We start from the raw sequence: 14818 nt of genomic DNA on the forward strand, positions 1-14818 counted from the left end.
AAACTCTTTGGGCTGTCTAAATAAAAAATAAATCCATGTTGCTATATCCATGTGGATGTATATCCCTCTCGGTCCTCAAGGAAGCTTACATAGGCTAGTTCTAGAGGTAGAAGATGGACACAAATAACTGACGAAAGACAGTTGGGAAATCCCTGACTTATGTGAGCTTATTACACATAAATCACCCTCTCCATGGAGCAACTGCATGAGCTTACATTCCTCTCCCCATTTTGGACCATTTGGGATGCTATGGATACTCATTGTCATATATAAAATGGGTAATGTGCAAATAGCAATGTTCTTTATCTTCTCTACATCTTATACTAATTTCCCACGTTTTCCCAAGCAATGAGAGCAAGATCAAAAGAAAATTTTGCAGTTATTGTCTTGGTCAGTTCAGGCTGCTGTGTTTTACCATAAACTAGGTAGCTTATAAACAACAGAAATGGGTTCCTCACAGTTCTGGAGGCTGGAAGTCCAAGATCAAGGTGCCCACATAGATTCTGTGTCTTGTGAGAGCCTGCCTCCTGGCTCACGGAAGGACATGTTCTTGTATGTCCTCACGTGGCAAAGAGAGGAAGCAAGCTCTCTCGGGACTCTCACCAGGACACTAATCCCGTTCACTAGGGCTCCACCCTCATGACCTCATCTAATCCTAATTACCTTCCAAACACCCTACCTCCTAATATCATCACATTAGAGGATAGGGTTTCAACATTTGAATTTTGGAGGAATAGAATATTCAGTCTGTAACAGTTACACATTTCTGATTGAGTACAAAAAAATGAGAATAGCAATGATACTTTACTTCTACCTTCTAATCAGTGACCACACACCTTTACCAAATTGGCCCCTCAGTGCAACATGGTATATACTCTGTCATGCTTACCCAGCCCAGAAGTCAAACTCATGATAGTCATTGCTGATAGATGTTGCTGAAGCACCCTTTAGCCCCTGGTTTATCCACCACCTAAGCTGTATCATTATCTGCAAATAAGAATGTTTGTTTACCTATTAGCTTTTCTTTTAGCCCCTTCTTAATTGCCCCCTCACATTCAAGTCACTGAAAATTTACATTAACATATTAATATCACTGTAGTTCTCCTTTCCCACAGTTCCTTGTGCCCTTGATGTCTTGTACGTAGTTTATTATTAATATATATTTGCCTCTCCGTATGAGCAATCTAATTCCCTCTCCTTTTTGCATCCCCGGGTCCACATCTTTGTTTACTCATCCTCACGTGTGTTGCAGATGGCCCTCCCTGGTACAGTCCCACAATATGTCCCCTTACTCAACACAGCCGCAGTTTCCCTTCCCTCTTCCCTCCCGTTCTCCTTGTTGCTGCTGGTTCCCCCTTTCCCCCTCCCCACCCACACATATACCTAGTCTCTCCCCTCTCCAGTTCATTCTTTACTTTGACACCCAATGTCTTGCTTTAAAATAAATGTAATCATGTCAATAGCTCTTTTTTTTTTAATTATTGCCAATAAGACAAAATCCAAAGAGCTTAGATTGGCATAAAACTTCCTTCGTCATCTGACTCCATACACCTCCCACCATCTCATTCCACCCCATCTTGATCTGTCCCCCAATATATCCTACACTCCACCCATACTCGGTTCGTACCACTCCTTGATAATACTCTCTGCCAGTCCCCCTGCCCCTTTCCCCACCTTTATCTTAGCCATGGTTGAACTCAATGTCTGATCTCCAGTGAAATCTTTTCTGACTTGCCCAGAGTTCCCTGCTCTGTCCTCTCTGCTCCCTTGTGCTTTGTTTATACTTTCACAGCTATTATTGTTGTGCATTATAACCATCTGTTTATACATTTGCCCCCATAGACCAGACTATGAATTACTCAAAGGTAAGGCCATGATTGTTCATTATTTGTTTTCTTAGTACCCATCACAATGCCTGGTACTCAAACTTTAGTACATGAATAAATAAATATCAGGGAATTATATAATGGGTTTTAGAGAGATTTCTATTTAAATGGTTTAAATAGAAGAAAAATTATGATTCTTAAAAAGTTAAGCTCTGCTTATCCAGAAAATTCATTTACACAAATCTGTTCAAACTTTCATAATGCTGGAGAAAATAAACATGGTTATATTTTTCTATGGTTCACATTTGTTATCATAAGAACGGTTAATGATCAAATTCTCACAGAGGATTGCTAAGATAAACACTTATGCTATAGCAGATAAATGTTGGTTTTAGCAGGAGAACCCATAAAGAGAACACTTTTTTTTTTTTTTTTTTTTTTTTGCGGTATGTGGGCCTCTCACTGTTGTGGCCTCTCCCGTTGCGGAGCACAGGCTCCGGACACGCAGGCTCAATGGCCATGGCTCACGGGCCCAGCCGCTCCGCGGCATGTGGTATCTTCCCAGACTGGGGCATGAACCCGTGTCCCCTGCATCGGCAGGCGGACTCTCATCCACTGAGCCACCAGGGAAGCCCAAGAACACTTTTTTTAAAATTAATTTTTATTGGAGTATAGTTGCTTTACAATGTTGTGTTTGTTTCTACTGTACAGCAAAATGAATCAGCTATACATATACATACATCCCCTCTTTTTTGGACTTCCTTCCCATTTAGGTCACCACAGTGCATTAAGTAGAGTTCCCCATTTGTTCTCTATTTTATACATAATATCAATAGTGTATATATGTCAATCCCAGTCTCCCAATTCCTCCCACCCCCCGCCCTTTCCCCCTAGGTATCCATACGTTGGTTCTCTACGTCTTTGTCTCTTTTTCTGCTTTGCAAATAAGATCATCTATACCGTTTTTCTAGATTCCACATATATGTGTTAATATACGATATTTGTTTTTCTCTTTCTGACTTACTTCATTCTGTATGACACTCTCTAGGTCCATCCACGTCTCTACCAATTACTCAGTTTCACTCCTTTTTATGGCTGAGTAATATTCCATTGTACATGTGCCACATCATCTTTATCCATTCATCTGTTGATGGACATTTAGGTTGCTTTCATGTCCTGGCTATTGTAAATAGTGCTGCAGTGAACATTGGGGTGCATGTGTCTTTTTGTTTTACAGTTTTCTCTGGGTATATGCCCAGTAGTGGGATTGCTGGGTCATATGGTATTTTTAGTTTTTTAAGCACCCTCCATACTGTTCTCCATAGTGGCTGTATCAATTTACATTCCCACCAACAGTTCAAGAGGGTTCCCTTTTCTCCACCCTCTCCAGCATTCATTGTTTGTAGATTTTTTGATGATAGCCATTCTGACCTGTGTGAAGTGATACCTCATTGTAGTTTTGATTTGCATTTCTCTAATGATTAGTGATGTTGAGCAGCTTTTCATGTGTTTGTTGGCCATCTGTATGTCTTCTTCGGAAAAATGTCTGTTTAGGCCTTCTGCCCATTTTTGGATTGGGTTGTTTGTTTTTTTGATATTGAGCTGCATGAGGTGTTTGTATTATTTTGGAGATTAATCCTTTGTCAGTTGCTTCATATGCAAATATTTTCTCCCATTCTAAGGGTTGTCTTTTCATCTTGTTTATGGTTCCCTTTGCTGTGCAAAGGCTTTTAAGTTTAATTAGGTCCCATTTGTTTTTTGGGTTTTTTTCATTACTCTAGGAGGTGGGTCAAAAAAGATCTTGCTGCAATTTATGTCAAAGAGTGTTCTACCTATGCTTTCCTCTTAAGAGTTTTATAGTGTCTGGCCTTACATTTAGGTCTTTAATCCATTTTGAGTTTATTTTTGTATATGGTGTTAAGGAGTGTTCTAATTTCATTCTTTTACATGTAGCTGTCCAGTTTTCCCAGCACCACTTATTGAAGAGGCTGTCTTTTCTCCATTATATATTCTTGCCTCCTTTTCATAGATTAGTTGACCATAGGTGCATGGGTTTATCTCTGGGCTTTCCCTCCTGTTCCATTGATCTATATTTCTGTTTTTGTGCCAGTACCATACTGCCTTGATTACTGTAGCTTTGTAGTATATTCTGAAGTCAGGGAGCCTGATTCCTCCAGCTCTGTTTTTCTTTCTCCAGATTGCTTTGGTTATTCATGGTCTTTTGTGTTTCCATACAAATTGTAAAATTTTTTGTTCTAGTTTTGTGAAAAATGCCATTGGTAATTTGATAAAGGGAACATTTTTGTGTATGCTTTTCTTGGGTTGAAGAATCCAGTTTATTTGAAGACCTCAGTGTCTGGTGTGTTTTTTTTTTTTGGTGGGGGTGTTTGTTTATTTTTTAGCTTTTCTATTTATCACTGTGTATTCCAAAGTGAGATTCAAATTTCGGGTACTATGCCATCCATGTCAGACATGTTACACAAATAAATGTTCTTATGCTTTTCACAGATAAAGTTAATTTAACCCTCATCTTGATATTTGAAAAGATCAGTATTTTTTCATAATATTGATGGTAAACATAAAACTACTGTGTTTTTTGTTTTCATTTCCTCAAGTTGTTTTTTTTTAAAAAAGGAGAACAAATTAAAACTTTTAAGGTCATAAAATCAGTTCACTTCTGTATCATATTTCTTCTAAAGTTACATAAACCACATATTAGACATGCATCAAACGCAAGTTTGCCTTGAACCCAGTTGTTAATGCCATACTTACATACAAGTAACACAAGTTATCTTTGCATTCAAGTTAAGAACTTAGTATTCAAGTGGCATGCATTGAATATTTAAACTTATTATGTTGCATATCATCTCTTATTGTATTTAGTGGTAGGTATAAAAACAATTTATTTTGCCAAACTATAAAATAAAACAATGAGTCTCTTCATAAAAATCATGTATTGTAATTGCCAGTGGAGTCAAAAAGAAAAGTAGAAGACATTACATGATTTTTAACCAATACTGGCAACACCTTTTTTTGAATTTGGATATTTTATTAATAGAATTTGGAAAAGTTTGTTGAACAGCAGAGACTTGTAGGTATAACCTTATATATTTGTTCACTGATACTATTGGGAATATTGTTGATTCTGTAACCCATTTCTCTTAACTAATTTGTGGCAAGATAAGATTGAAAATCTTATAAACATAAATTATCAAGCATATTGTTCAAGAAAAATGTTTGCCTTCTTTTCCTAGACTCCTATCTAAAGAAAACTTTAAAAAGAATGGAACTAAGTAATAAAATATTGAATTTAAGTAAAGAAATTAATTCTGTTTACAGTTGTTATAAATTAATACTTTCATTCAACTGATTTTTAAAGTGGTTTAATATGCTACATTTTTATTCCTGGCAGGAACTAATTCCAGAGTTCTATTACCTACCGGAGATGTTTGTCAACAGTAATGGATATAATCTTGGAGTCAGAGAAGATGAAGTGGTGGTAAATGATGTTGATCTTCCCCCTTGGGCAAAAAAACCTGAAGACTTTGTACGGATCAACAGGATGGTAAGAGCGATTTTGTTTTTGCTTGAGCAGTCACAAGGAAGTAAAAAATATTCTGTAGTTTAGTTTTCAGCTACTAAAAAATTGTCTTTTAACATCTATAAATGCAAGGCTAAATTTTTGAGAAAAAAAAAAGAAAGCATTTTACTGTTGTCTTTTGACAGCAGTTCTTTATTGTAGAGTGGATTTTCCTTTCATGAGGACTAATAAAGGAATGGTAATTCAGTTATATTTGCTCCCTTAGGAGAAGACAATCAGATGAGCATCTGTTGACTAATGTATTCTAAAATGGTCGAAATTGATGCCCATTCCTTATTTTTGTCTATTGGCTAAATCTGCACTGTTTTTTCACTCATAAAGTACTCAAAACAATATACATTTAGAACATATTTGTATGTAGGAAATTATAAGCTGTAAAACATACCTTAAAATGTAATATACTTGACTAAGAGAACACCCATCTTGTAAACATTCTTAGATAGAAAATGTCATTACTTTTTGAATCTGTATGACAGATGTCTGGGTGTTCAAATAGAAAATGTGTAAATAGAATGTTTGCATGTGGTTATTTTATAGATCTTAATATATTTTATCCATATTTAAGGAGATTTTAATCTCAATGGGGTTACGGTATATGGAAATGAACCACTTTACCAAACAATGTCTCTAGTGTACTATTGTTCTTGGCCAATTGAGGAATTATATCAATACAGCCTATGACCCCAAATATGTTTTTAACCCTGTTTCACTCCCAGTTTTTCCAGCTGTCCCATAAATATGTTTTATTTCATTTTGACAGCTTATTTATTTGAATTAGAATCCAAATAAGGTCCACATATTGCAGTGGACCTCACATATCTCTCAGTCTCTTCTCTAGTAAGAGCTGTATAATTCACATATATCACACAGATACAATTCCCATACCATACAAGTCAACCATTTAAAGTAAAGAAAAAAAAAATCAGTGGGTTTTAGTCTATTCACAGAGTTGTGCAACCATCACCACGGTCAATTATGAACATTTTCATTACCCCATTAAGAAACCCAATCCCCTTTAGCATCTCCCCCCACCATTTTCCCCATTCCCCCAACCAGCCCTAGGCAACCACTAATCTACTTTCTGTCTCTAAAGATTTGCCTATCCTGTTTATTTCGCATAAACAGGATCATACAATATGTGGTTCCTTCTTCTACCCCTGATTTTATGTCTCTTTTTGTCACTGTCAGTCACATGCTCCCTTCAATTTTAGAGCTATTTTTCTGTCTCCAAGAAATAGTTTACTTTTAATACACTTTATTTTAGAAAGCTGGTACTGAGACAGTAGACCTATGTTTAAAGTTACTGTATAGATAATCTGTAATCTAGCCTCCCCCTGAGGTAATGTCATGTAGTACATAAATTTTATATAGGATTTCTCTCACTTCTCAATCTGGAAATTGGCACTTTCAGGTATATGGCATAATCTCACACCATCTCCTTGAACAATAGATTATCTCTTCAATTTATCTTTTTAATGTGAAGGATTTATATTTTAGTGATGCATACTTCTAAAGTCTATACTTATTTTTAGAACTGGTTGTTTATTATTACCACAATACCCTTACATACTTGAATACTGGCTATGATATCAGTGTAAGGATACCAGATCCACAAACTCAACTCTGGAACCCACTACATACTGAGTTGTGTCTGAGATGTGTCTCTCAGTCACATCATTTCACTGTATATTTCTAGAGCCAAGAACTGTGCCTGCAAGAGTAGTTAGTCACCAGATATTTGCTGTTATGAATGATTGAATGAATCACATGGGGTAATAATCTTAATGATTTTAGCATGTTGTCTAGTTAGGTCCAAACTAGTGAAACGAAATGAATCCTTCACTCAGGCAGGCAAAGTAGCAAAAATTGTTGGACCAAATTTTCTCTTGCTCTGATTAAACACAGGTTTTTATGTGGCTGCTAACAATTAATAAATGCCAGGTGGTTATATTGGAAAGAATACTTGGGGTTTAAAAGTTTCCTGGCTCTTGAATCTGAGCTTTGCCATTTACTAGCTTCATTGCCCTGAGTAAACTATGGAGCATCTCTGGTTCTCATATTTCTCATCTGTGAAGTGGGACTACCTTATGAGTGTTTTTTAAAAAATCATTATTTGTGATAAAATTCACTTGTACAATTTTAATGATTTTTAGCAAATTTACAGAGTTGTGTGACCATCACCAAAATCTAATTTTAGAGCATTTCTTTTGCCCCAGAATTATCCTGTGCCCACCTCCAGCTCCAGACAATCATTAGTCTGCCTTCTCTCTCCATAGGTTTGCCTCTTCAGGACATTTTTCTTAAATAGACCCATACAATATGTGTTCTTTTGTGTTTGACGTCTTTCACTTAGCATAGTTTTTGAGATTCATCCATGTTGTAGTGTATATCGGTTTTTGTTCCTCTTTTTGCGTAACGATAGTCCACTGTATGGATATACCACATTTTGTTTATCCATTCATCAGTTGATGAACTTTTGAGTTGTTTCCACTTTTTGGCTGTTATGAATAATTCTACTATGAATGTTCACATAGAAGTCTCTATATGGGCATGTGTTTTCCTTGCTTTGGGGTATATACCTAGTGGTAGAATTTCTGAGTCACATAGTAAATTTATATCTAGCTTTTTAAGAAATTTACTCTTTTGCAAAGTGACTGTGTATCTTACATTCCCAATAGCAATGTATGACTGTTCCAGTTCCTCCACATCTTCACCAACACTTGTTACTGTCTGTTTTTTTTATTATAGCCATTATTGTAGATGTGAAGTAATATCTCATTACAATTTTAATTTGCATCTCCCTGGTGACTGATGATGTTGAGAATCTCTTCATGTGTTTATTGGTTGCTAAAACATTTTTAGATATATTTTAATAAACATCAGGTAATGATTCATTATAGATACAACTTCTGTGTTCCTCATTAGTGAAAAAGTTGAAACGCCCCAGAATTAGTAATTTTATTAATGATATGCCTAATTGAAAAAGAAAAAGCAGTTGTGTTTCTAAACACAAATCCCCAGGGCAGCATCATGCACAGAATGTTTTTAATGTAGGGAAAGATGATTATTATGCATGAGAAATTATCAGATAGTTATTACTGATATAAACTGAACAAGCAGGACCGTACAGTCTTGACTAAACCTGCAGAAAAATCACAGTGCTTCATTCATCTAGTATGTTGGGTACTAATGCAGTCCAGCTAAATAAACTTACCAAATAAATGAAGTTTCTAGATTTTTATAGCTAAGTGAGAACTTTTTTGAACCCTGTTGTGGTTGTTGTTCTAAAATGTATTACTATTTGGTTTTCTACCCTCTTATACAAAGGATGAAACTCCTCTTTATTATCATAAGTACCCATTATTCTGTGAAGTGATATAATTCCATATCTATTCTTTTTCTATTTTCTTCTTTAGATTGTTAGCTATCATCACACTTTCCTTTAATGGCCATAGTGATTCAAATTTTTCTTATAATCTCTAGTCTACAAAATCAGGCAATCAAACTTATCAAGGCCTTACGATAAACAAGAGTCAGTCGAGTGCTAACAGAGGCCCTAGGGGAAGTGTCAACTTTATAGCTTTGGAGGAGAGTGACTGTCTTCTACCTCAGGTTTCACTGGTAATTGTTAGATCAATTCCAGATCTGGGAGTTGGTACTCAAACGTGAAGTGACAAAACCCTCCCTTAGTAAGTGGAATGTTACTCTAGGCAGCACCCAGTTTATACCTCTTTTTATGTATAAAGAGCTACATGATGGGGCTAGGACAGTCTCCTTTCTTCCAGGGTGTAGTTGCTTACAATTTTTTTCTCTGCTTTCCTCATTCCAAGACTTACAGCTGACAACTGCTGCACAGGAGGTTGGATACCCTAATCTTAGTCACCATACCCCGTATCTCAGTGGTGGTCCTGAGTCATCCCAATATGACGGCTGACCAAGATAAAATAATGGCAGTAGTGCTTGTAACCTATGCCATCTATTGATTGTTTATTATTTGTCAAATACTGTGCTAGATAGAGCTTCAGGTGCAATATTCATTTAATCCTCAAAAAGTCTTCTGAAATGAGAATTATACTGAAACTCAGTGAGGTAAGTTACTTTGTCAAAGATCACCTACTTATCAGAGTGGCAGTGTTCCTACCCACGGACTCCAGGCTCGAGTGAGTAGTGACTTGAGGAGCTGTGGAGAGGGAGAGGGAAAGAAGGAGGGAAGGAAACATGTCTTCTAACTAGAAGCCAGTACCTTGGGGCCAGCAGAAGAAGAGACAGAGATAAGAGGGAATTGACCCCAAACCAGCAGCATGTTCCAGCCTCAACAGCTCAGCAGACCTGACTTTCTGTGATCCTATTTCTAACTCTTTATCCCCAAAGTTCTCACCCCATAAGACTTCCTTTCCCAGCCAGTAAAAGCTCGGTTTACAGCTGAGGAAGTCCCAAGTCCCACCACCCAGCGGGTGTTGGAAGAAGGCTATCTTCCAGCTCTACAAAATGGAGGAAATGGCATTATTTTACATTAGTTTACATGTTAAACTTTATAGTCACACACAGGATTTGAGACCCGGAGCAGACCTTTATTTGAATAAGACTGAGACACAGAAAGGCAAAGTGACTGACCCCAGGTCTGGACCCAAGTGCCTTTTCTTACTTATTGTGCCTGGCATCACAGGTTGGCACTCTGAATGTTATGTCCCCTATATCCATTTACAGACTTTAAAAGTTCACCTATATTTTAAACAAAATATGGCTTTATAGATCGACTTGAGAATCAATCCAGATTAGACTAATACTGTTTCTACTGCAATATATGTTCCAAACACCAAATTATAAAGCACTTTGAAATACAACCTGTGTGTTATTTGCAAACTATCTGTATCTAAGCATGGATGACCTCCAAACGCCTAATTTGACTCAGACTTATGATTCAGATTTAATCAGTGACACTCTGGCCTATCTTATTATTCATGCGATCACCACATAAGAGTTTTTAGAAATCCCTTTTCCTTAGAAATACCTGATTCTCACAAAATGGTCTCATATCATTTGGGTTTTAAGAGACTTAGCAGATTATTCATTGAAAGATACAGGCTGAGAAAGGATAATAACACTGTAAAAACAATTTAAACTCTAAAATAGATTTTTCCCTCTTAAGAGAGAATAAAATACACAAAGGCAAATTTTGAGTAATAAATTATTTTTTATATATTTATAGTTGCTCAGTGTACTTCTATTGCACATAAATATAATAAATAATTTACTCCTGGTCCTAACATTACCAGTTTAAGAACTGACTTCTGTTTACACACCTCTTATCTCTTACATTTTGTCTTTCTAAGAGCTGAAGCACTGCTGAGCAAACTTTAAGTCAGAATACAGTGCTTCTTCAAAATAAATCTCACTATTTAGTATCACTGTAAACACATGTTTGTCGACCTTCGTGTTCAGTGTACTAGGAACTATAAGGATTGCATGATATGGTGAAGTAACTGTTCCTCAAAGGTTTGCTTTCATCTGTTCAAAAGAACAAGTTTTTATAACTAAAGTATGAGAGATAAATACTTGTGCATTTCTGAAAATGTCATAAAACATTTTCAGAAATGAATGGTACATTTTTATTGTAAGTAATAAGTTCCAACTTGGCTTCATGAAGAAATGAAAGAAGCAAGGCCCTTTTTTTCTCTATTCAAAACCAAATTCTTGGTATCTTATAGGCGTTATGAATTTGGTAAGACTTGTGAACTGAACCTTTACTCCACGGAGTGAAAGGTTTTACACAAAATTCTGCTGATTTGGGAAAATCAAACTGCCCCAGTCTTGGTTCCCTGGGACACCAGGAGGCAATGACAGGTTAAATTGATCCTATGTAGCAAGTGCCTAGCCAGCACGTAATAGGTGGCTTGAGAAGTGGTTAGTCTTTGTCTTCTTTCCCTGGGTTTTCCTTGAAGGGACTCTACGGAATAGAAAGGGAAAGCTACCATGTGTATCAAAAGATTCTATGTCTATAGCTGCCATTCTTGGTGCATCAGAATTGAGCTAAAGGGCAGACCCAAGCTGTTGCCTCTGGGAAGAGTGTTAAAGCATCAGAGCTATCAAAAGTCACGTTACAGAATGTAGCCGTGTGTGTCTACAGCTGCTCTCCTTTCTCAGTGTCTCCTGTACTTTCCTTTAACCTGAAGTTTTCCTTCACAGCACCCTATGTATGGTTTCCTTTGCTCCAACCTCTGGTCCATTTTCCCATCATACTGATGGGAAATGATCATACTGATGTTATGAAGAAATAAGGTCAGCCATCTGTGTTAAAACTGGAAAATGTAACCAATTATCTACCTATCTTCTTTTTTTGCTGAAGAAATATTTACTTGATGAATATTTCTATAATTACCTGGGTGATAATATAAAATATAAAAGTCTTTAACTTTTCATAAGTTTTCCATAAATTCCATGAATACAACATCCACCTTTTATTATTATTTTGTAGCTTTGAAAGTTTCTAACTTTATACTGGCTGGGTAGCTAGCTCATACAGGATTTAGTGCTTATGAAATGGAATGGGTTTAGAGAAAATGCGCTCTAGTATATTTATAATTTGGACTGGGATTATCTTCAGTTATTTGATGGAGTTCTTTGTAATGAGACTAAAGTATAAAATGAAGATGTCATAGAGCCCAAAGAAATGACATTCACAGTGGTAAAAAAGCCTTCGGCTCTTGTGTGGATTAGTATTCTGTATCCGTACAAAGGAGCATTCCCTCCTTCTTCTCTCAAGCTGTCATTAAGAAATTCAAGGCAAAGAAGACAAAAATAATGTTATAAAAAGGGATGATATCATTGATTATAAATGATCAGCTTCATTATCCCATGCCAGCAATTAAAAAGGCATTTGATGCATTTGTAGATGCCTTTACGTGCTGACAACCTCATTAACTTTTCTTATTTTTTAAAATGAAACAATACTTTGAATTTTTAATGATGTACTTCTTTTAATCCGTTGTTTTTTTATTTATAGACAACAATATATATAATTGGTTAAAGTTGTTTGTATTTTGTAAAAATGGTGACAAGGTTTGTGTTTCACTGAAGAACTGTGAAATTCAAAATTTGGTTTCATTAGCAAACCTGGAAAGGTGATAGAGACACTTTTAGTAGACATTTCAATAAACTCTCAATGCATTGAGTTCATACATCAAGAACTGGTTTAATTTATCCACACGAAGCTAGGCTGATTGCGACCGACTCAGTCATGAAACATTAATAAAGCACTGTGTTCAGTTCTATCGTGATTATAATCTGACCTCCTCACGAAGGGTAGAAATAGAAAGTACGTCTGATAGCATTACCTTAATGCCGGGTTCATCAATCATAATCTGCCCTTTTAAAAAATTTGTTTTAGAAAAAGGCCTGTCTTGGATGTGCACTACTAATCTCTCCAGCCCTCCGCCCGGCATGTTCCTGGTGCCGTGGGACCAGGCGCAGACCGTTCTGTCTGCAGGGCGGGATGCAGCGCGCTGAGGCAGAGAGCACAGTGGGGTGTGGTTTTGCTTTGACTGTATTACATCCTTTATTAGATTCTCACTTTTTAAGGAAAAAGTCTCTTTTGTGGTAGGTAAAAACGTGCATTTAGGGTATATTGTACTGAAAAAATACCTTGCTCAGAAATGAAGTTTAAGCAAATAACATAAGAATTGTTGGAAGTCTTTGGCAGCATCTTAAAATATTGAGATGGAAAAAGTATATATATTGCAATAGATATCTTGTATGTGGGTGCCTGCCCTGCCACCTGTTAGCTGGGACACTCTGGACGGATAAGGCATCCTTATCTCTTGGAGCTTCACAGTCTTCCTTATCTCTGAAACTGGGGATTTGCTCATTACATAAACCTTTATTGAGAGCCAGTTCTGAGTAAGGTACTATGGAAAACACAAAGAAGAGTTGTCCATGAATCCTACTCTAAATAAGGCTAGAGTAAAGCAGAGAAATCCCTTCATTTACCCCCATCATTGAGGGCCTGTTACTGTCTTCATACCGCTCTAGGCTCTGGAGACACAAGCGTGAGCCACGCAGCCAGTGGCCTTCAGGAGCTCGCACTTTAGTTAGGAACCCGCATGAATAAACATACAGCCTCAGTCAACACTCAGTCAACAGATCATTGCTGAGCGTTGCAGGCGCTATTTTATGTGTTTCGAGTATACCGGTGAACCAACAGACAAAGATCTCGGCCCTCATGGAGCTTACTTTTGATCAAAGAGAGACAGACAATAAACAGAAATTAATAATTAAAATATCTAGAATGTTAGCAGGTGATCAATACTGTGGGAAAAAGAAGTGCAAAGCAAGGGGATCAGAAATACAGGGGTGGATGGTCAGGATCCCCTCACTGTGATAGTGAGACTTGAACTAAGGCCTGAAAGACGTGAGAGAGTGACCCAGAGACTCTTCCTCTCCTGGGAAAAGAGCAGTGAAGGCAGAAGGAACATCGGAGCCAAGACCCTGTGGCAGGGGTGGGCTTGGCAAGGAAGCCAGTGGGCTGGGGTAGGAGAAACACGGAGCACACAGTAGGAGGAGAGGACTGAGTGGTAACAGATGCAAATCACATATGGCCTTGAAGGCCATTGCAACACTTTGCATTTTTACTCTGAGTGAAATCAAGAGTTGTTGCAGTGCTTTAAGCAGACGAGTTCTACGATTTTGCTGTGCTGTGAAAGGATCACCCGGGCTGCGGTGATGGGAATGAACTGCTGAGGCACAGGGTAGCATCAGGCACGTCTGTTAGGAGGTATTGTGAGAGATGATGGTGGCTTGGACCAGCGTGGTAGCAGTGAAGGTAGTAAGAAATTAATCAATTCTGGATGTATTTTAAAGTTAGAGACAACAGTTTCCCTCTGCAACTTCCTAGTAGTGACCTTTTTCCCTTAGATTTCTCTAGTCCTACAGAGCCAGGTAAAGGAAGGGTGGGGGCCAAGTGTGCTGAGTGGTGATGGCTAGAGCAGCAGAGATGGATTACTTTCTAGAAGAAGTCATTCTTCTGGAAAAAGAATGGGGTGGGGAATAACTCTAATATCATCGTATTAGAGTTCTAGCAGATATTCGAGCAGCACGAAAAGCCCAAGTCAACATGTTTATCTTCCACCAAACTGTGATCTTTTTGAGGATGTGGCATACTTACTCATCTGTATATCCTCCAGGGCTAGCATCTGACATGTGGTAGGCGGTCAGTAATTTGGGGCTGGAGAGAGTTGAGGCTGTATTCACCTTGCTTATTTGCATTTCAGTGGGATGTGTTCCTGGAGATCAGAGGGTTTGTCTTGTTTCTCACAGTGTCCCTGGGGCCTAGAGTAATTCCTGGCACATAAGAGGGGCTTCATATTGAATGAATGAATGATGAACGAATGAACAA

General features: G+C 37.5%; 1 protein-coding gene across 4 annotated transcripts in view; it reads left to right on the plus strand.

Annotated features, from left to right (window-relative positions):
• NBEA (neurobeachin) overlaps window positions 1-14818 on the plus strand; it is a 613622-nt gene that overhangs the window by 551118 nt on the left and 47686 nt on the right. For all 4 annotated transcript variants that reach the window (XM_081214387.1, XM_081214388.1, XM_081214389.1 and 1 more), the window contains one exon: window positions 5239-5391. In XM_081214387.1, coding sequence (XP_081070513.1) covers window positions 5239-5391 — 153 coding nt within the window. The remainder of the gene's footprint in view (window positions 1-5238; window positions 5392-14818) is intronic.

The sequence above is a fragment of the Mesoplodon bidens genome, assembly GCF_964165515.1.
Source record: "Mesoplodon bidens genome assembly, chromosome: 17".
Classification (NCBI taxonomy): domain Eukaryota; kingdom Metazoa; phylum Chordata; class Mammalia; order Artiodactyla; family Ziphiidae; genus Mesoplodon; species Mesoplodon bidens.